This window comes from Myotis davidii, unplaced genomic scaffold, assembly GCF_000327345.1.
Source record: "Myotis davidii unplaced genomic scaffold, ASM32734v1 scaffold240, whole genome shotgun sequence".
NCBI classification, from domain to species: domain Eukaryota; kingdom Metazoa; phylum Chordata; class Mammalia; order Chiroptera; family Vespertilionidae; genus Myotis; species Myotis davidii.
The window spans coordinates 640,460-663,511 of NW_006292334.1; the positions used below are offsets into that span (position 1 = coordinate 640,460).

General features: G+C 39.6%; 1 protein-coding gene across 1 annotated transcript in view; it reads left to right on the forward strand.

Annotated features, from left to right (window-relative positions):
• PKHD1 (polycystic kidney and hepatic disease 1 (autosomal recessive)) overlaps positions 1-23,052 on the forward strand; it is a 406,355-nt gene that overhangs the window by 115,258 nt on the left and 268,045 nt on the right. The window contains exon 37 of the mRNA XM_006765722.1: positions 7,106-7,262. Within this exon, the coding sequence (XP_006765785.1) occupies positions 7,106-7,262 (157 nt within the window). The remainder of the gene's footprint in view (positions 1-7,105; positions 7,263-23,052) is intronic.

Below are 23,052 nucleotides of genomic sequence, written 5' to 3' on the forward strand. Positions count from 1 at the left end.
GGGCCAACATGAAAAGTAATTAGAGCAGATGGCAGTGCATACTTGTACTGTAAAATACGCGGATACTTATAAACTGGTTTTCATTCTTTGGGCTTCCTCCTTTTCTCTGTGCAACCACATATTCGAGAAGGAGGGGAAAAAAGGTTCCCCTGGTGTATGAAACAGAAGCTGTCAAAGGTTCATAGCAGGGAGAGTGCGCTCCCGTGTATTCAATCACTAAAATTAAGTGTTTTCGAAGGCGGTGCAGTCACGGGTCCATTGCATGGGGAAATTACACGCTGTAGTCCATCACTTAAAATGTTAACCTTGTCTCTTACTAGTGACTGGGAACAGAAACACATGCTCTGTGCTCGCTGGTTAAATGGCAGTATGTCAGCTCTGTGGAAAAGGCTAGCGTGTATCCGTCAATCTCCCGATTTGGCTTTGTGTGCGTATGTGTGTGCGCACCTGTGTGTGGCATGCACACACACATACACATTTCCAATCATCTTTATGTAGCCTTCGGAGGCCTGCTTTATTGCTTACTGGAAAATGAGAAGAATTGAACCAGTTTCTAGTATTTCAATGTATATCCTTTCTTAAGTTGTTTTTGCTTGCCAGTCCTCAAGCTCTTAGGTAGCTGCATTATAATGGTCAATTTTCAGAACGTTTCATTTTGAACATATTTCAGTGTTGATGGAGTATAGATGTAGCGTGCTGGGCAAATTATAGATAATATCATTATTTATCAGACAATATCATTTCTTACTGATAGTATGAATTGACACATATCAGGAGCCAGCAGACTTTTTCTATAAAGATCCAGGTAGTAAATATTTTAGGTTTTGTAGGCAATACAGTCTCTGTCACAAACTGAAAGCAGTTATAAACAATAAGTAAATGAATGGTTGAAGCCATGTTCCAATAAAACTTTAATCAAAACATTGGGTCAGTCAGGTTTAGGCTGCAGTTTGCTGACCCTGATATATACTACTGAACATTGTACATGATTCTTTTCTCCATGACCCGTGCAGAACATAAGCCTTTATGTAGTGGAATAAAGTGAATGTCCCATTGCATCAGCAGGGAGACGATAGCGCTGTGCAGTATTATTTCCCTTCATGCCGGACGCCCTGTCTGTCTCCTTGCTGACCCCGCAGCACAGCAAGTGGGCTCCTTCCCCAGGCTCTTCCCCAGACAACCTTTGGCTCACATCCCAGTCCCTGCTCCAAACCTTTGCCAGAGCAATGATCCCTGATCATTCAATATGAATAGTTCCTTTCAACCTTGCACTTGTCATCCACTTCACTCTGCTTTTTCCCCCAGAGCACATTGTTTGTTTTAGGTATTGAACTGTTACCTCTCTAAAATATAAGCTCCATGCAGTCAGGGATTTGTTTTGTTTTGTGCCTAGACCAATGCATAGTAGGTAGTAGGTCCTCAATAAATATTCAGAGACCCATTTCTTGAAATCAGAGACCCATTTCTTCCTTAGTTCTAGGCAAGAGAAGAGTTTGTGATTATTAAGTGAGATAATACCTGCTCGGTGCAATAAAAAATTGTTAGCCATTATTATTAATTTTAAAAATTAAAAGCATTTAAAATTGAAAGTAGAGAAGGCAATGTGTATGTTTTTCAGTTGTGAGAACTAGTGAGCTATAAGTAAAATGTCTAGCTGCCATTATTATTATTATTTTCTCCAACAGGTGAAATAATATTCAGGCTTATAATTCAGAAGAGACATTGTTTAAAGAGATTTAAAGACCCAAATAGAGAAGATAAAGAAAGGCTCTGTAAATTTGTACTGTTTGTAGACTTTAATAGTCTCATGAAGCTGGAGCACTACAATAGCTTCCATGTACCAAAGTCTGAACTAATATCAGTATTATTTGAGAAACCACAGAGCATAAGATGTGCATAGATTTGACGGCTAAGCTAGTGAATTGGGGACAAAGAGTAAATTTGAATTGGGCACAAGTCTCTTGCAAATGTTGACATTTCTTTGAGTAGTCAAACTGCTGGGCAATAGGGAAGGACTTTCTCATATTATCTCATAATCATGAAGGGTTTATAAGCACCGAAAAAAGAAAGTGATCACTTAGAGCCCGCATGAGCTCAGTAGGAACAAATTATGCCAAAGTAATCGAATTTCCTTTTTGTTCCCTAAGGAGTTATTAGATTATAGGTCAGGGGCTCTATTTGTAATCTTGGATTTGTAGATGTTTGACTTTTCTACAATGAGCATATTTTTTGTTTGTTTTTTAATAAAGTGAAATAATCTCAGCCTGTGCTAATTTATCTGTAGTGTCCAGATTAAAAAAAGACCAGGTGATCCATACACTGGATTTCACCTGTAAGGCAGTCTCCACCATGGTCAGCCATCCAAACTTCTGAACTCTCATAGCGTCTTGGTTTTGCCTTTAATTGTTGAATTAATCACACTTTATACTAATTATCTGGATATTTGTCTTTTTCTCAATAATACGAACACATCAAGAACAAAGCTGAAATCACATGTAAGAGAGAGAGAGAGAGAGAGAGAGAGAGAGAGAGAGAGAGAGAGGTCTTTATATTAGTTTAGATATAACAGGTTTTGGATTTTAATTGGCAATTTAAACATCACCCAACATTATGATACAATTATTTAAATAACCAAGAGTATTAGTTGGGAGAGCAAATGTTATTTAATAATAAATGGTGTGACAACAGTCAACAGTTACCTATTTGGGGGAAAAAAGCAAAAGCTAAAAACAAAAATGGAAAACTTCCCACCAACATAAATTCTTAATTAGGTGAGGATTAACATGCAAACATAAAATCTACAAATCAAGAAATGATGTTTATATATGAATGAAAAAAGGGTATCATATGCATAAAATAATAGAGGATGCCACAAAAGAAAAGATAAATGTGTTTGCTTTTATAAAAATTGAAATATTTCTATGTAAAAGAGCACTGAAAAGGTTAAAAAACAAATTTCAGCTTCATATCAAGTTATTTTAGTTATTAAAATTATATTTTAAATTATGGCATAGTAATTATGAGCCCAAGTAAGAGTTGACTATTCATTCACTCAAACGTGCTTTTGGGGTAGCTGTTGTACACCAGGCATTGTTGTATGTACTGTGGATACCAGAGAAAACCGAGAAGCTCTCATGAAACTCTCATTCTACTGGGGGTTGACTAACTATAAATAAATAAATAACTGTATACCATGTTTCAGCGATGGTAAGTGCTTTGGAGGAAACAGGGTAGGGTAAGGAGTGTAGAGAACGTTGGTTACAGGGACCTGTCTTTTCCTATTTCCAAGGCTTTCATGCTGAAGAAGACATTCTGGTGAGGCGTCAAAACACTTCTTCCTTGTCTTTGTCATCGGGAGACCCTATGACTAGAGAGATTGCCACCATCTCCCTCCTCCATCACCCCAGCTTCACACATGTGCTCACAAAAAGGTCTTTGCTTTGCTTGGTTGTTGCAACTTGCTGATCAATGACTTCTTTCAAGATAACTCTGGTGGTGTTGCTAATACATTTAAGGTGACATGTGAGATTTGCAGACTCTGCACATTCCTTAAAGTTCAGAGAAGTGCTGACATGCTGCAAGAAGAAAACAAATTGCATAAGCTTCCTAGCTGAGGCAGGGAAGTGTTTGCTTATGTTTTCTTGTCTGGTTTATTTGGGGCTGCATATACTGAGGTAAAGGTGAGGGCATGTTCTGGATAATGCTTAAATCTCTATTTCCACACCCACCTCCTTATGCCCATGGGGAAGTGGTTTTCTTCACCTGCAGAATGGTAGTGAGTGATTCATTTATCTCAAAGAAGGGAACTAAAGCTAAAGGCTGAGCACCTTGAGAGCTAGCATGGAAAGAGCTTAAAGCATTTTTGGTGAAAGTGAAACCTACGTTGACCTATAAGCTGGGCTGATGACACAGAGCATGGCTTTCACATCATATTGGTATCTGCTCAGAGACTTTTAAATATATTGACAAGATATCTTTTATCAGTACTGTCACTCTTCTTTGCTTGGATCAAAGTGATAGTGATTGGAGGATAAAGATGTTGGAAAGTGAGCCATCCCCATTGTTTTCATGGGGCATTGCCCTGTGTAAGCAATGATACTATCAGTGTGTCAACTCTGAAATTGTAGCAGAGATAAAATTCTTATGGCACAGCCCAAGCCGTTGTGGCTTAGTTGGTTGAATGTCGCTGGTTTGGTTCTTGGTCAGGGCACATGGCCACGTTGTGTGCTCAATCCCCAATAGGGGGCGTGCAGGAGGCAGCTGATCCATGTTTCTCTTTCACATAGATCTTTTTTTCTCTCTATCAATAAAAAATATATTTAAAAATAATGCTTATGGCACTTACTTGCATTCATGGATTCACTGACAACTTGCATTAATGGAGATACATTGCTCTTCTACTTCCCCAGGTAGCTGTTAGATAGTTAGGACTTTTTATATTTAATCAATCATGTACTAAAGCATAAATCATCAATAAAAATGTATACATTTCAGGATACCTTTATTATTCTAAGAAGAAGTTTGGGCACAGGAAAGCTTGGGTCTTTTGAAACTTAATGCTTGATATTTGTATTCTTTTGGCATTTACCACACTGAATAGAGAAAGTTAAGGTGAAAAAAATTGGTAGAAGGTTTCATAGGGAAACTGAATCTAAATCTTGGCCTTAATTTAGATACACTCATCATTTGGTTTAAATTTAAATAGAGTTTGAAAACAGAAAGGAATGTCGGCTAAATCCAACAAATCAGGAGATCTAGGGGATATAGCACTTTTAAATAGTATAGGCCTTATCACCTGTTTGTCTATTTATTGTATCTGGAAAGTGCTTAGGCATATGTTGTATGTAATATCTATAAATGTGTACATGGAGTTAACAGGTAGATTATTCATTTAAGAAATTATATAGTTGATTTTTATTGTGCACTTATTGTGTGCCTGACACTTTTTAGGTGATTAGGAATATAACATTGACCAGAACAAAGCACCTGCTATTTATTTGAGTAAGCTCAATATATGATAATACATAAGGAATTCTATGATACAATACCTGGATGGAAGTATTAGGGGAGAAGGAGTGATTAGAGGTATTATTTTAATAAGGAGACAGGGAAAGATGTGTTATTTGAGCAGAGACCTGAGTAAAGTAAGAGTGTGAGCCATGTAGATACTTTGTGGAAGAGTGTTCCAGAGAGGCCACCATGAGTGAAAAGCTTGCTCTGCATGATCCAGTCTGTTTCTACCCCAGTGGCCCTTGGCACAGAAATTAAGCTCTTTGATCCTTTGCTTTCTCAATTGTAAAGAAGACATAACAATATTCGACCTTTCTCTCTGCTGGGTTGGGGCTGAGTATAGCAATGTTTGAAGATTGACAGGACAGCCCTAACCGGTTTGGCTCAGTGGATAGAGCATCTGCCTGCGGACTGAAGGGTCCCAGGTTCGATTACAGTTAAGGGCTTGTACCTTGGTTGCGGGCACATCCCCAGTAGGGGGTGTGCAAGAGGCAGCTGATTGATGTTTCTATCTAATCTATGTTTCTGGCTCTACCTCTCTCCCTTCCTCTCTGTAAAAAATCAATAAAATATATTAAAAAAAAAAAGGTTGACAGGTCAAGCCAAGATGCTATAACATAAGGAAGGCAGCAAATGATACATACACATGTTTCAGAGTAAAAGAGAAAGTCTTTAAAATTAGCTTAAAGCTTTGGCAGGCATCAGTGCTAATTCTAAGTCACAACATGTTCTCAAACTAATGCATGGAAGATACCAAAGGAATGGTTTTCCTTTGACCCCCTAAGACTTTCTCTCTTACATTGGGATGACTCACTGATTTCTTTTCTCCTTTGCAGGAATAGAAAATGAAAAGATCCTGCTTTTCCTTATTTCAAAGCCTCACCGGGGATTGGGTTGAGCATACAACTTGTGACTATTGAGCTGGGTATTAGTACACACTCCTGGAAAATCTACTGGTTCTCCTGGCAACACATTTTTCTCTCTCAGAAATACTCCAGGGCACTATTTGCTGTGTAGGTGTAGTTATTGGTATTATAAACATGCCTTCCCTTCTTAATGATCTTCTCCCATCTGCCTTTAACACCTGATGAGAGGACCTTCTAGGCAGTTATTTTATAGGAACTCAGGCTTCACATTTGGTTGGAATCGGTGTGGGAAGAAGGACTGTGCGGAGAGAGGCATACACATGTTGTGTGTATCACCTTGAGGGGATCACCTTCTCCATTCTGATTTCATTATATTTATCATCATTATGGTTCCATAACTGCACAAGACATTTAGAGATATTCTTGGCCTCTTGCATGAGCCAAATATTGCTTTCTGTGATTTTAACACCTTTCTTTTGAAAAAAACATATGATTTCAGTGTGACCATAAATAGGAAAGCCCAAAGTTTTGAGAGGGAGCCTAAAGGCTGGATGGGGAGGGGGTGCCTCCTCCTCTGGGCTCTTCCATGTCTTGCTCCCTGCCCCTCACTCAAAGGTTCTGGGCTACCATCTGAGGTCGGTTGGCATTTCACCTGTGTCTGGGCTTTTTCAGCACCGATGCACCAAGCACTGAGGGAAAGGCAACAACACAGTAATACCAAAACAGGTAGAGTGTGGGAGGATGGATCTGAGCACTTAGAAAGAAGAATGTTCCTATAAAAAAGGCACTTGCAGTACAGCCAGTGAAAAATGATACCAATTACATAAAGCAAAATGCCACCCATCATGCAGAACATTTTAATTCTCTGTATTTCAGGCTATTTGCGACTTTTTTGTTCAAGACTCAATATGTTGTCTGTAAAAATAAAAAATAGAATCTACCCCATCTGTTAGGTAGAAGGGGGCTTATGCTAGCAAAAAAAAAAAAAAGGTGAGAAAAACATTACAAGCCTGTCATTGGAGAATTCCAGGGACGGGGCACAAAGGGGCTTTAAGGATAACTTTGCCCCTTTTTGATTTAGTTGTATGCAGAAGAGAGGATGGCTAAGTTTAGTGAGACTTTTAAAATTACATTTAAATTAAGTTTAGTGTAAGGAGTTTATATTTTGATTGCTCACTCATTCTATCCATCTTTAAAACAAAACAGAACAACAAAACTCTGTTTTCCAGGGCAATGTTTCCTTTCATTTCTGCCGGAGGTGGTCAAGGGCTTACAGCTGGTTTCCTGCACGGGCGCCACAAGATGGCGACAATGTCACGGTGGAGAATGGCCAACTGCTCCTGCTAGACACCAACACAAGCATTCTCAACTTCCTGCACGTTAAAGGTCTGTAGAATTTGGAGATTGGTGATGACATCAGTATATATATATTTCTATCACTTTTATGGGAGGAGGAAGGGTAGTTTTTTTGGATAAATTCTAGTACTTGTTGACAATTTATTCTTGGACCAAATTGAGATTTTGCTATGGAAGGAAGAAGTGGTCATATAGGGTTCAAAATGTAAGCTCTTTCTTTGGATTCTTGTAAGCACAGAGCTTGATTATTTTAATTTTTTAAATACAAGGAAGTTACCAGTTTTCTCAAAGAATATGCTTTCTTACCCAAGCACTTTGTAGTCATGCTTGTCCAGGGCAGCCCCCACAATGTAGCAAAATGCTCTGACATCGGTTAATGCTGCTGCTTTTGAAATTCCCTGCCAAAAAGGCGACGTTTTCCTGCTTTTACCCTGTTGTGGTTTTGACTTCCTGGTCCCATGGAAAGTCATATAAATAGGCTTCCTTATTGCAAAACCAGCCACTTCGCTCTAGGGTCTGGGAAGCTGGAAGAGGCTAAGAATTCAAATTTCAATTCCTTCACTACATCACCAAGTGACTAATTCAGTCATTTCACCTCTTTGTTTACTTATGTTAAATGAGAATAAAAAGTATTGCCCATTTCAATGGCTGATAATAACAAATGGTTATCAAAGTGACTTTGTTCATTGGTGAATAAAAATTGCTTGGGAAATGTGATTAGTAACGGATACCTATAAAACTCTTCACTGAAACACTATTTTTTACTAGAAATATATTTAACAGTTCCAGAAGGATTTCTTCTTGTTAAAGTAAGAGCAAGGCTACATGAGAACAAATATAATATTTTGAAGAGATTAACTGATACCATTTTGATACTTGTCTCTTACAGATGGCATTTTATCATTCTACTAGAGGTCCGGTGCATGAATTCATGCACTGGTGGGGTCCCACGGCCTGGCCGGAAATCAGGGCCTATCGGGGCCTGCTGGCTGAGGGGGAGGAACTGAGGGAGAAACCACAGCCAGTGTGGGGGAGGGACCACGGGAGGTTGGCCGGCTGTGGGAGGTTGACTGTGGGAGCGCACTGAACACTAGGGGACGGCTCCTGCATTGAGCATCTGCCCCCTGGTGGTCAGTGCATGTCATAGTGACCAGTCGACTAGTCGCTTAGCCTTTTATATATATATAGATACTCTGGAAGCTGTTTTACTTTTCTGTATCAGCAAAGAGAAGTTTGCAGGCAAATCACTTAATTAGTACCCTTTAGGAAAAGTGGTATGTCAATTTAGACTCTTGCCTTTGTGGTGTGTGTGTATAACCAGTGGCCATGTGGAATGTTGACTTATTGACAGCCATATATGGTCTGCAGACTAGCAATGATGAAGGAAAATTACAGACCTAAAGCTTCAAATCAGAGAGAAGATACTGGTTGGAGACCTTTAACCAGGACTCTCTTCAAAGGAGTCAAATCTGCTGGAGAATGAGATGCCCTTCAGGCACTTAAGTGTTCTTGCTTTATACCATTTGGAAGAAGTTTTCCCACTAAAAGTCCTCAGATTTAGCCTGAGTCTCTGGATGTCCCATTAGTTCCAGGTAAATGTTCAATCCAGGAATGGTGTTGATAGGGCCAAGAACTGAAGATGGAGGCGAAGCTTCAGAGGGAGAATAGAGGGCAAAAGAAACACAGGGACGTGCAGAATATGAAGTTGGCTTCTCACTCTCAGAGTTTCAAGATCTGAGCAACCCAAATACTTGTCCCAACCTCTCACCTTCCAAGAATGATTTTCCTTAATATTCCTGGTTCTGGCTATATTTCACTCCCATATTATTTAGAATAAATGAGTCCAGTTTGGGAGGGCAGAACCTCATCCTATGCAGAGGGAAGGTCTGTTATCTGAAGTATCCTCTTTCTTTTAGGAAGTGGGACCATTGATAAGAATGTGAGGGTAAGTAGTAGACACCTGTTTCTGTACAGATAGGATACAGGAATTGTTGGCAGGGAGCAGGGTTGCCTAGAATGAAACTCTGAGTTTTTTATTATAGAGATATGGGTCATAACTTCTAAAAAGAATGAGAACAGAGAAAGGACACAGATCAAATTCAATTCAACGGATGACTTGTGAATGCTTGTTAAGTGGCCTATGACATCTGTATGAGATAGAGAAAACAATGAAGAATAATAGTTAATATTAGGAGTGTGTATTATCACTAAAGAAAAACTAATTAAGGAGAAAATAGAAAAGGGTAAAATTTCTAGTTGTAAAATATGTGATGCAGGCAGTAACACAGAATATATTCCAGAGTAATGAGAGTGTCAGGGATGTAAGATTAGAGTTGGATGGTGGAGAGATGGTGAAGAGCATATCATTTGTGTCTGAGACCAATTTTGATCATGTAAATGTCAACATACACTTTCCCATCTCACCTATTGGAATTGTACTTGTCTAATGATTCAGTCCAGAACCGTTGGAGGTGTCCTAGACTTCCTTCTTCTCATTCCCTGAATCTTTAATATGTGTTGCATACATCAGTACTTCAGTTGGTACGAACTTAGTCTCAATCAACATAATTTTGAGCCAGGATCATTTCAAATGACCTCTTAATTGATTCCCATGTTTCTGATTCTTTGTCTTCCTTGGTAGCAGAGCCCCAGTTTTTATTTGGGAAAGCAATGAGCTTGCTCAAATACTATCTATTCCTGGCCTCCTTTGTGGTTGAGAGTTGGCCAATGAGATGCAAGGGGAAGTGTGGTACAGGACATCTGGGAAGTTTCCTAGAATAGAACTGACACAATAGGAGGCATGTTCTATTTGTCCTTCTTCCTCTTCCATGCTTCCTGAAATGTTATTGTCATGGCTCCATTTTCAGCTGTCATCTCTGACGATGAGGTAACTTGTTAAGAATGGGGAAGTAGTCCTACCCAGTTTTTCTCAGTGGATAGAGCATCGGCCTGCAGACTGAAGTGTCCCAGGTTCAATTCAGGTCAACGGTACATATCTCAGTTGCAGGCTTGATTCCTCATGTGGTCTCACATTGATGTTACTCTCTCTCCGATTCTGCCCCTCTCTTCCACTCTCTCTAAAAAAATCAATGGAAAAATATCCTTGGGTGAGGATTAACAAAAAAACCCACAACAAACAAACAAACAAAACAGAGTGGGGAAGTAGAAGAATGAAAAAACCCAGGTCCTGATGACTTTGGAGTTCCATAGTGTCATGGCAACTGGGACTGCTTGCCTTTGAAGTTACTTTTTGTGATAGAAAAACAAGCCTTCATGTGTTTAAGTCATTGGTATTTGACTTTTATGCTGTATGCTAAAATATCCCCCAATAGTTTATTTTCCATGTCCTTTAAAAATATGCCATAGCTTGTTACTTCTTTCCTCAACCCCACCCCATGGCTTCTCATCTCACTAGAGATAAAGTCTAAAGTCCTTACCATTATCAAACTCTGATCCTTTCATTGACCTTATCTTCCTCATTTACTCTGTTCCAGCTTTTCTGTGAATATACCAAGAACACACTTGCCTCAGGGCTTTTGCACATATTGGCCTATGCCTGGAATACCTTTCCTACAAATATTCATTTGGCTGGCTCACCCATTTAATTAATGAGAAAATGTCAGCTTACCAGAGAGGCCTTGTTTGGCTACCTTTTCTAAAATTAAAATGCCTTCCTATTATTCTCTATTCTTTTATTTTGCTTTACTTAACAGCACCTATTGCCACATGACATAGTATAAATTTGGTTGTTTAAAATCGGTTTCCTCTGCTAGAACAAGCTTAGAAAGGCAAAAGACTGCACCAACTTATTCATTACTGTCTCTTTAGTGTCTAGGACAGTGCCTGACACATAATGAGGACTCAAAGAATATGTGTTAATGGTTGAATAAATGGACAAATAAAGTGGTGCAAGTCTTGGGTGAAATTTAAGAAGTATAATTTTTAAACTATTGCTCTCTTAAATATCACTTTTCCTAGCTAATTCACTTTCACTGTCCTTAGTTATTCTGACTGATATATCTAATATATCTATCAGTAGGTACATATTTATACATATTTATATATATACATACATATTTATATATATACATACATATATACATATACCTATGTATAAATCTATGTCATTATGAGTTGTTAGGAATATAAAATTGGTAAGTTGTTTTTCTGTTTCTAAAAGGAATTTGAAACCAACTCTCAAGTGTCTTGTTGATATAGTACAGCCTTAAACCCCTAATGTCTTCTCTTGGTCTATAATATGTGTGAGAGTATGTGAAGGATAATGAAAAGCTACCCACGTATAGCACTAAACCATTATTCTCCTTCTCATCAACAGCAAGTCACTCTCAATGTCTGCTACTGTCCGTCCTTTTCATTCCCATTCATAGTATCAGAAAAATAGCTGAGTGGGATTTCTTTATTTTTCTGATACCCTACATAGGCTGAGATAAAGCATGGAAAATTTCAAGGCCCCCCCCCCCTTCCTTAAAAAATTTTTACCAAACAAAATATAAAGTGTTATAGTGGAAGTGCTTTTAGTCATTTTCACAATATTACACAGAAGGCTTTCTAAATGAATAGTACACATTGTTGGGAAAGATTAGTATGAAATAAAAGTGAAAATAGATCACCTAAGAATGACATTTTGGACTACTTCATGAAAATATTGCATCCTCTGTATTATTTTGCCATTCATGGAAGCCAGCATCCTGGTGTCTAGAGGACCAGGGTCCTATACCAGGAAAACCAGCACTTGTGCATGTGGCCCTCAAGAGTCTTGGACTCTCTGGGCTGTACTTATATTTTCATCTGTAAAATAAAATTGACACTTTTTCTTACAAGGACAACTTATATAGTAGAAAGGAGGATTATAAATTTCTTTGAGGCAATTGAGAATGGTACCAGAGACAAGGTTTTCTCCATTATTTATGATGCTTCATACAGTGATTTTTGAACTTTATTGAAAAAAAATGGCAGATTATTTTGTGACCATAATAAAAGCTTTGAGTATAATATTATTTTGTCCTAATTAGCAAAATATGAAGAACTTTTATTTACTTACCATTTCTACTTCTTCCCTTCATTTGTCCTCGCTCTTTTTTTTTTTAAGTTGTTTTTTAAGGGGTACTGTTAAACACAAAAGAGAATTAACCCAATCAATTAATACTAATGAGCTGGGTTGGAAATAGGCATATTGCCTTGATTTAGTTAATTATATTTTTCGTTCTTTTATGTTAAGATGCCCAACGGCCAGAGGCATCGCTGAATTAAAATTTATTATTTTATTCCAAGTAATTATGATGAGCCATAATAACAAAGAAGGCATGTTGCCCTCATATCAGAGACATTATGCATCCTGGGCTTGTGGCTGCAGTTGGGGAAGCATTCATATTTTCATAATGAAGCAATGAATCTCTATTCTGGTGGTCAAGCAACTTGACATGACGTGGTCTAGAGATAATGATTAAGAAAGGGCCAATTAGGGAGCATAAACCCTAGAAACGCCTCTTCCCTTGGCGCTGGGCTTTCAAAAGGAAGGCATTTTGTAGTTTCTTATTAATTACGATGCCATCACTTTAAAATACTTCACAGAAACTTGTTCCCAGTCTCTGTTGCTGCTTAATGGTGTACTGGTTTCCTTTAATGTGATTTTTCTATTTCTTGGTCTACTGGTGTACACCAAAGCACTTAAATGCTTGGCAGGCTTTTGTGTCAAAAAGAACTGAGTCTGAATCTGGGCTCTGTCCCTTACCTGCCTATGACCTTGGCAAGTTGCATAGCCTGCATAAACCTCGGATTTTGCCCCATTAGGGTCATGCCTCATGTAATGACAGCAGTAGTGACTAAGATGGCTAACATTTATTGTTTGCTACTGCGTGACAAGACTACAATGTATTGTTCAACTCATATGGATGTTTTGAGTATTAAATGAGGCAATATTTGTAAAGCTCTTAGCATAGGACCTAGTCCAGAGTAAGCACTCAATTTATGTTAGTTTTTTCTTTTTATTTTCTGACTGATGGGGATAACAGAAGAGATGGCTGGCTATCAGGCCTAAGTTGCAATTTTATTTACAGATAGTGGCTGCTTCTACATACAAAGCTAACTGGGTTATTGAAAGAATTAGCTGGGTAATGAAGTCCTTGGATTGCTTTTGCCTCTGTTATCTTCAAAATGCATATTGAAGTATTTTTCTTTCTGTGGCAAGAGAAGGAAGGACACAGAGGAGGAAGTAGCTGAGTCTATCCATTGGCTTGCCTCCATTCTCCTTGCTATTTTGACTCCTTGGAAATGTGTTTCTCTGGTGCTGTTTGGAATATGGTCTCATTTTCTCCAATTTTTATTTTGAAGACACTCAGATCTTGTTAGTCTGTTATTTTTAGGATTTCAGTGGCGTACAAATGCGTATTCTTGGCTTGTTGAGATGAGGTATCTTCTCTCTGACCCACTCCCAAGTTCCATGTAGGCCGGGAGCGGGTCCATCCTTGCTGTTTCAAGGGACCTGGCATATATGGCATACTGTTCTTAATATGTTTGCTCACCTTCTCTGCACTATGTGTTTTAACCAAGGTCACCTCTCTGAGAAAGGTTGTTTCCCCAGGTAGGGATTTTCCCCTGAAGTTAGGGAGGGAATAAAACCCCTTAACTAAGTGCCAGGCGGGTAATTAATCACTTTAACTATGAACAATCACACTTAAGCTACATAATCTTTACTCCCTGGAATGGAGATAAGAAAGGCCCTAACCTTTGGAATAGAGATTGATAGGATTGGAATCAACTGGTATAAATACAGATGTAACAAGACAACAGGACACAGAACCTAGACACAGCACTTAGAGACAGAACCTAGAGACAGACCCTAGCGAGAAAACCTGGCTGAAGACCCTAGAGACAGAACTTGCCTACAGAACCTGGATAGAACATGGCAAGAGAACCTGACTAGAACCTGGTGATTGAACCTGGCTGGAGAACCTGGACAGAACCTGGCTGGAGATCCTAAACAGAACTTGGCTGGAGATTGTGGCTACAGATCCTTGCAAGGCTGCTGATCAACTGAACGCTGTCTCCGTGTCATTCCTTTTTCGCCGACTCTGTCCACACCTTTGGGGACCCCTGGACCTGTTGGGGTTGGACCCCAGCACATGTAGAATTTCTTCATTCTTGGAAAGGGCTTGAGGATTTCAGAGTGAGGTATTTTTAAAAATTTGTTTTTATTGATTTTAGAGTGAGAAGAAGGGAGAGAGAGAAATAGAAACATTGATGAGAGAGAAACATTGATTGGCTACCTCTGGTCGAACCAGAAACTGGAGCATGTGCCCTGATTGGGAATCTAACTGAACCAGCAACCTTGCAGTACATGGGATGACACTCAGCAACTGAGCCACACTGGCCAGGGCCAGAGTGAGGTATTAAGTGCTGTGCCCAGCATAGCTGTTTTGATCCAATAGATTATACACATGGTCCCTTCCAGTCAGCACTCAATCAGCCCCAGTTTCAGTGGGTGCATGCTTGCAATGAGCTGGTGTGCTATGAGATAGGACTTCCCTAGAATATTATGTAGGGGTGCTGTTTGGAATCAGGTCTGTGTGAGTCTCTGGGCAGATTACCTTATGCCTATAGGTATAAGACTTAACAGCTACCAGTGTATGGATTTAAAGGAAACCCATCTAAAGTCAGGCTGGAGTTTTGATAAAAAATAAAATAATCTACATTAATATTTCTCTCGTAACTACATAATGTCATGCTCAGCATGTCTTGTGGGCTGGTCAAATTTGTCACAAATAGGCAAGTTAAAATAATTTATCTGTAAGTGGGCTGTGAAAGGAGATGGAGTGGCTTCCTCTCTCAGCTGAACCACAGCTACCCTTCAAGGCAGGGGATGGGATGATTATGTACAGACAGTGTAACAAGGTTGACTCACTGCAGTTTGGTCAACGAACTTGGGGCCTGAGTTCATATTTGAGGCAGCTACAGACTCTCCTGTGGCTTTGGGCAAGGCTCTAGTCCTCAAATCAATGCACAAAATGGAAATGGTGTTGACTCTCTTCCCTCTATAGGAAGAGAGTGGCTTGTCTGAAACTCTACAGATGTTAATGTATTTGTTTGTGGAGGAAGTACAGTAAAGGAGTTAGTAAACTTTCTTATATTTTCAAGCCTGGTGCTTCAGAAGGGGCTGGGCACCTTCTAAGGAGAAGCCTGACCAAGAAGTTAGCATCCATAAGGATTAACCTGAGTTTTTTTGAAACTTACCCTTAATCCTTTTACCTTGTGTGTGTCTATGTGTCAGTCTTTTCTTGGTGACAAGTTACTGTTAATTATTTTATGAGAAGTGATTTTTGCCTATGTCCAAAGCTAAGTGTATCATTGATAGAATTTTTAATCAGCTAAGAACTTGAATAATTTTTATAACAATTATTTATAAATTTAATATTAGGGTATGTGTTTTTTCCTTCACTGTATCTTTTTTGGCAAGGTGCAAATTTGGCTACAAGCTTAAGAAAGCAGGAGCCAGGTCTGCCTTTGCTTACCTTTCCATTGCCAGGACCATTATATCTCTAGGCACATGGCAAGTATTCAAATAATTATTGAATGAATAAACCAATGAATGAATTTCTGACCTGAAGAGGCAGATAAATGTTAGCTATAAATTTCTCTATGATCAGAGTCCTTCCTGGTATCCTCAAATGTTAGTGGATTGGTTCAGATGGTGACCAATTTCATTTACTATTTCTGTATCAGGAGATCAGAGACAAAAGTTTTGTAATGTGGGGGACAGTTGACTCTGAAACCCCTTATTTCTCTTAATCAGGCAATGACTTCCATTATTTACCTCCAGAGAACAGTCCCAGGCACACTTGATTAGCCTTAAATGAAAGATAAGCCGTTGCTGTGAGAAGGAACATGGTTTCAATAGATGGACAGGCAGACATTAAACAATTTAGATATTAGACAATTTACAGTTTTATGTCTTGACAACTTTGATATTGTAACATGAAAAATGCTAATGAGAAGGACCAGTCCCTTCCTAGCTCAGAAGCTATAATATTTTCAATAATGAAAGATAAATGTTTCCAACTTCCTTACTGAAAACCCTTCACTGGCTCTCTATTAGCCTTTCAGATCAAGTCTAAGCTCCTTAATATGGCTTGTAGGTCCTTTAGGGCTCGGTCTCTCCTTACCTGTCTACCTCATTTGTTAATTAATGACTCCCACATACTTTTTAATTAAGACTTGGAGTGGAGCTAGATATCTGGGATGCTTTTGTATCTGGGATTCTTGGGCAGGTTAAAATATAGTGGAGAATGAGCATTTTATTACTATTATTTCTTATGTGCTATAATATTCTCGTGGGGAGTAGGAGGAATTATCATTTTCTAAATAAATAAGTACTGTGAGGACACAACTATTACCTTTCATTTCTAAAACATTATGCTATTAGCAAAATCATATTTATATTATACAGAGAATAATTATATTTGGAACCTTTTGAATAAAGACCTGGCTCCTGTTTTCTTAAGCTTTCGAATAAATTGCTCAGAGAAGTATATCAAATTGTAGGGCTGGTCAAAAATGTGATTTGGTCTGTGCTAATTGAACTTGGATAAATAAAATGAAGGAAATTATTTGAATGAATGAGAAACTTGGTAGCCAGGGAGATTTCTACCTGCCAGATACAGACTTTGGAGAAAGTCTTGTTTTGTCTTTCCTGCCTCTCCCTACAAATACTAGCTTTCTTTCTGAGGTCTTAAGTGAATTTCCAGAAATCCATGGAACAGCTGAGGGCCTTGAGCACTTACATGCCAAAAGTTTTGTTGGTAAAAGGCAGTAATGGTTTTCTGGAGATGGGGAGGAAATCAAGGTTTAGTTAAACAGTAACTGATAACAATAGTTTTAATGACAAAGGCATTTATTTATATCTCAGTATTTGAGTTCCTTTAAATATTTCTTTATAATTTCTCTTCCACAAATACATTTACACTTTATAATTGGTATAGAGTTAATTCCTTTATAAGGTTCACTTACTGAGTTTTATGTTTTATAGAAAAAGTAAAAGGTTAATCATAACCTTTATCTTCTTTCTCAGTTATCTGTAAAGTTGGCTAATTCACTAAAACTAGGGTATTTCTATTCACCTGTAGTAGTTAAACTCCAAGGTGACCTGGATGTGGAGACTGCCTTTTTTATGTTTTTATCTTAGATCCTAGCAGAAGGGCTGGAAAACAACAGTTACTGTTGGTTGAATGGTGAAGTGAATTAATCCAACCTTGCATTTCTCAACCTGTGAGCTGGTAGCAAACTTCATGAGCCTATGGACACCTATAGCCATCACTTAATTTTCTGAGAGCCATGATCCTCAAAGTGTGGGCCCCATCAGCAGCAGCATCAAAGGACTTGCTAGAGAGACACATTTTTTGGCCTCACAGTAAACCTCTCTGGGGGTTTACGAGTTCAACTAACATTGACCCAATCACAGTTTTGACCTGTCCTACAGTTTGATATACTTCTTTGAGGAATCTCTTAATTCAAAAGGTGTTTGAAGACCCTGAGGTGGTGTGGATGGGTGCTCAAGTTTGAGACCCCACTAGCCTAACACAATAAAAGGAACTGGAAGTCAATTAACTAGGAAGTGTAGCCAGCCCAGCTACACTTTTCCCAAAGGCTATGCAACCCTTTGCAAGGAACAGTGGAAACTTGGCTGGAGACCCTGGATGGGCCTCTCTGGAGCCTGGCATTCTCCATTCGCTGCAGCTCTCCCTCCTGCCAGGGAAATCCGAGCTGAGGAAAACGGTTCTCCCAACTGCTATTGTTTGCGGCTCTGATTCAGTGCTTTTATTTCAGATCTGTTTTTTCCTCTACATTGCCCATTTGACTGCAGTGCCAGGCTAATTAAGGAATTAGCATGTGGCAGCCATTCCGGGAGGTGTGCGGTTCTTTTCCTGCATTCGGAGAACATTTTTGCTAACACTTTCTAGTTCATATTTTCTTTTTTTAATCAGGCAGAGACATTACAATTAAAATACCGTTAAAGTGATTCTGGCAAGTATTGCAATAAGCATGTTTTTTAATTAAAGGAAGAACAGGGGGGATGTGTAAGCAGCATCAGCTAAAGGGGGAAATTTCATTCGATATCTATTTTAATTGAAATGAAGAAAATAATCAGGAAAAGCAGCAGCAGCAGCAGCCGCCGCCTGTGCCTGTGTGTGTGTGGCTCCCAGGTTGTTAGGTGTAGGTGTTCTGTGCTTGATTAATTAGTAGCTGGCCAGAGAGTCCATTCCCTTTGCCCCCAATCCTTAAAGCCTGATTTATGCCTCACATCCCCCATGAATATGTGAGGGCTCAGGCATCTATTTCCCGAGCTGCTAGTGGATAGGATTATGGAGCGTGCACTGAGCTCTTGGGGGCTCTCGTTTGCCAGCCAAATTGATTTTCCGCCTCTCTGGCCGGGGACAAGCCCACCTCGAAGGCTTCCAGGCTCTGCTCCAGTAGATCAGGCGCAAGTCTAATCCGATCTTGCCAACAAAGGAAGCTGTGTGCATCCCCATCACGATGCAAGCTTCGGGCTGTGGCTGCCTTCCCTTAGTGCCACTCTTCTCCCCTCTTCCTCACCTCCTCCTGATGCTCACTTCCACGGCAGCACCGTGCAGTAGGGTACAGCAGTGTACCCAACTGTGCCCAGATCACTCTGCTGGGCGGAGGAGGGTCCATCCATCTTGAAGGAATGGTGATCTATAATTCCTCAGAGAAAGGGAGTTCCACAGGCTTCCCTATCTATTAGACTACTAATGACCAGAAAAGTAACCAGATACAGGCTTTTAACTTTTAAAGGAATTATTTAGGGTTGAAACAAAAAGCTGAATGGAGGCTAATCGATTTAGATAATTTATATCTAAAATTTTAGGTTTATCAAGCTTTGAGCAAATGAAATAATCTAGTTTGGGATGAAGATTGATCTATTAATTGGGGTCCTTGGATCCCTTCCTGGCTTTGCCTTTACTGATCTCTGGGTTTCCTGTTGTTTAAAACTGGAGCACCTCTCCTCGGTTCATTTTCTCTGCTGGCATTGGTGTCCTCACGAAGCACACTCTTAGCGTGCACCCTTTCTCTCCTGAGCCTCCTGAAAATGACATTAAGGGTTTGCCGTCTTTGTCTATCAGCGACACAGTTCTTAAGAGTTCTTCCTGCTCTATGTCTGTACAGCCTTTTGATTCTTCTAATTCACCCAACTCTTTGACTCATACTCAAGCATCTGCTACTTCTTTTCCATATTCTAGTCTTTAAATATTAATATTTGACAACTTGTTCCCCTTATCCCTGTCCTGCTCTCACTCTACATATTCTCCTAGGGAGACCTCATTCACTTCTATAACTGCAACTCCTATTATTCAACAGGATTTAATCAGCACTTACCAAGTTACCCATATGCCAGGCACTGTTCTAAGGATAGCAGCTATGGCTGTGAACAAAAAAGGCCAAAATCTTGCTCTCATGGAGTTTATTTCTATAGGGAAATCAGTCAAGTAAGCAAATGATAATTTTTGTTAGATTTTCTGGAGAAACATGCAGCAGGGAAGGTGGAGAGGTAGTTCGGTGGTGATTGGGGGAGTTGCACGCAGTGAGGGCAGGGGAACAAGAAGGTAGTGCAGCAGGAGGATGTGAGCCAGGGATTAGTAGAGAGAGAGAGAGTGGGCCAGAGAGAGGACCAGCCCTGTAGGGTTGGGTAGGCTTTCAGTGAGTGTGGTGGGAGCATTGGAGACTTTGTACAAAGCAGTGACATAAGATTTACACAAATAAAAATCACACTGGGTGCTGATTTAAGAGCAGACCCTGGAGTGGGGGCAAGGGCAGAAGCAAGGAGCTAAACGAGGGGGTTGTTATAATATCCCGAGGATGAGATGAGAGTGACTCAGACCCCAGAAACAGACATGTGCATGGTGAGACGTGGTTGGATAGGAATATTGAAGAAAGAATGCACACAATTTCCTGAAAGACTGATCTTAAAGTGCGAGGGAGTGAAAGTTGACTGTAGAGTTTTCAGACTGAGTAATTGAACGGATGGAGTTGCCAGTTATGGAGATGGTAAGGACTGTGAGCTGGCCTGTGTGACAAGACGAGGAGATCATGTTTTGGATATGCCACGTTGAGAAGTCAATAAGACATCGAAGTAGAGATATTGAGTAGGCAGTTGGGTATATGAGTCTCTATCTGAGGGCATTGGTGGGCTTTGGAGATACAAATTTGGAAGTCATCAGCAATGAGCATATGATGATATTTAAAACGTCAAGAAAAGATCAGACAACCAAGGTTGATAAGAGAAATAGTCAAGGGACTGAGTCATTGGGAACTCCACGTGTCAGTATTTGGGATAATCAAGAAGAATCAGGTAGAGGAGGCTGGGGCAGGGCTTGGGAGGCAGGAGGAAAACTTGGAGGCACAGTGCTAGGCAAGGGAGGGGAAGGAGTTTCAAGAAAGGTGTGACCAAGTGTGTCCAATGCTGCTGGCCACTCAGGGAAGGCGAGGAGTGAGCATGAGCTTTGGACTCAACAATGTGCTTGTAGTTCTGGTGAAGTAGTCAGGCAAGGCCCAAATTCAAGAGAATGGAGGGAAAAAATTGAAGATATAAAGTATAGCCATCTCTTTGGAAGAGTCTTATTATTGTATGGTAAAATATTTATACTCTACATTTTTCTGTAAGGGAGAAAATAGCTAAAACTGTGTTGTTTGTTTTTCTTACAAAGCACACAAACACACAACAAATGTTTCTGTGGTATTACAGAGGATGGCTAATTGTAGGGTGAGCCAAAAGCAGGTTTTGATGTATGTTGCAAACATTAGGTAGCTGCTAAAAATCTCCTTTACTTGCCTTTAAAAGAAATAAGAAAGAGGTTTAATGGAAAGAAGTGATTACATGTAAAAAGTTGTGTTCATTTATTTATTTTAGAGGGGAAGTAACAATAATGATGGTTGATTGATTTTTATAAAATTACCCAAGGTCACTTGTGGGACATACTTAGCTTTCATGAACAAGCATAACAAGCAATTTAAGGGTCACAGCCAAAGGCTGATTTCAGTCTTGCTCTTTATTTCAGCTTTCAGAAATGGATCTGAGTTCCATCAAGTGGAGAACTCGAGTCTTCCCACTGCCCTCCCGTCCTCCAGTGACTCTCCTTCAAAGCAGCCCCCCCCCACCCCCTGTGTATTTATTTTAAGCTAATGAAAGTGTGACGATGAAACACCTGGGGTCCTGGTGTTTAAGCTAGATTAAAACTAAACTTTACATTCTTTCACACCAAGGAGCTTTCACCTTGGTTATCACTTACAATTATTTTAATAAAAAATAGCTGAATTCCTTATCAAATCTCTTCTGAACTTACCTCGATTTCTTTATACCTGTCACTGATAAAGTGAGGAGGGAATTCTTTGTAGCGCAGAATAACAATGATCACATTAATTAATTGGTCATGTTTATCGGACTGTTGCCAACACAAATCATTCATTTTCTTTGGGCTGAGCTTTTCTCCCTTCATTAACGTCATTCTTAATTCCCGTGACACTTTAAAACGACTATCGATTTGTTTCAGTGTGTTTAATATTTTGCTTGATGGTACAAGGGATAAAGGCCAGGTTTATATATTTACCCACTAATCCTTGTAATCTGTCTCAAATCCTTTTTGGAATGAGGCAAGGTATATCTACATTAACAAAATGAAAAGAAATCATATATAAACAAGCCATAGGCAAATGTACTTGGGCTAACACATGTTTTTCCTTAAGTGTAACTCTGATAGCAAACCTAATTAATAAAAGAGCTACCTGGGAGTGTTTGCGGAAGTAGATAGGGCATGAGTGTCTCTATCAGGTGGTCCCAGGTGCTGAAGCTTCCTCGGCCAGTTCTGGACTGAAAGAGGAATTACAGCCTCTCTGGCAGCCCACCCAGTTTTGTGAAATAGGGAGGGTGATATTGACCTCATAGTCTTATTCTGAAGGTCATTTCAGACAGCGTATCTAAAGATTTTGGCGCATGGTAGGTTCTTAATAAATGTTAGCTCCTTTGTTTTCCCTGTGGTCTTATTTGAATCATTGCCTGTGCATGTTGTATCTCTTTTGATCAAAATTCCAAGTTCACTACAGTAGAGGTGATGTCAGGAAAACATGGGTTTTGTGTTTCTGTCAATGTCCAACACACACCTGACTGCGTTCTTACAGATGTAGATGTCAGATGTCCCAGAGCTAGAGTGAATGCATGCATCTACTCTCCACTTCACCAATGAGAGAAGGGACCATCCTTAGGCCCTGAATAGGACAGGTTTGGGAACTGAGTAATCCTCTGAGGCCCAGCAATTTTATGGGGCTCCCGGAGGGTCATTCAGAGGCCAACAATGGAGTCAGTACAAGAACCTCGATTCCATACCCTACCTCTACCACTTGCTCATCAAGTTCAGTTCAGATTTTCTGACTATTTATGATGGAGGAGTCCTGCCATGCAAATCCTTGGTCCACCAGTTAAAGATAATTAGCTGGGACATTAATCAAATGTGGCTGTGAGCGAAAAAAGGTTTTAGTAAACATAAGAAAATGACCTGTGCCACAGGTCACATTTTTTCCCTCTTGTTCACAGCAGGATTCATTATTATTACTGCATTTCTGATGATTATTTTTGTCATCATCATGACAATGAGAAGGGAAATGAAAGTCAAAATTCCAAGTTGGTCCTTTGAAAGTCTGGGAAGCAGAGTGGTACCACTGTAACATTATGCCTACAGATCACCAAAGGATAGTTTCTTGCTTCATGGATAGTTTACCTCAGAATATGTAAGCTCTA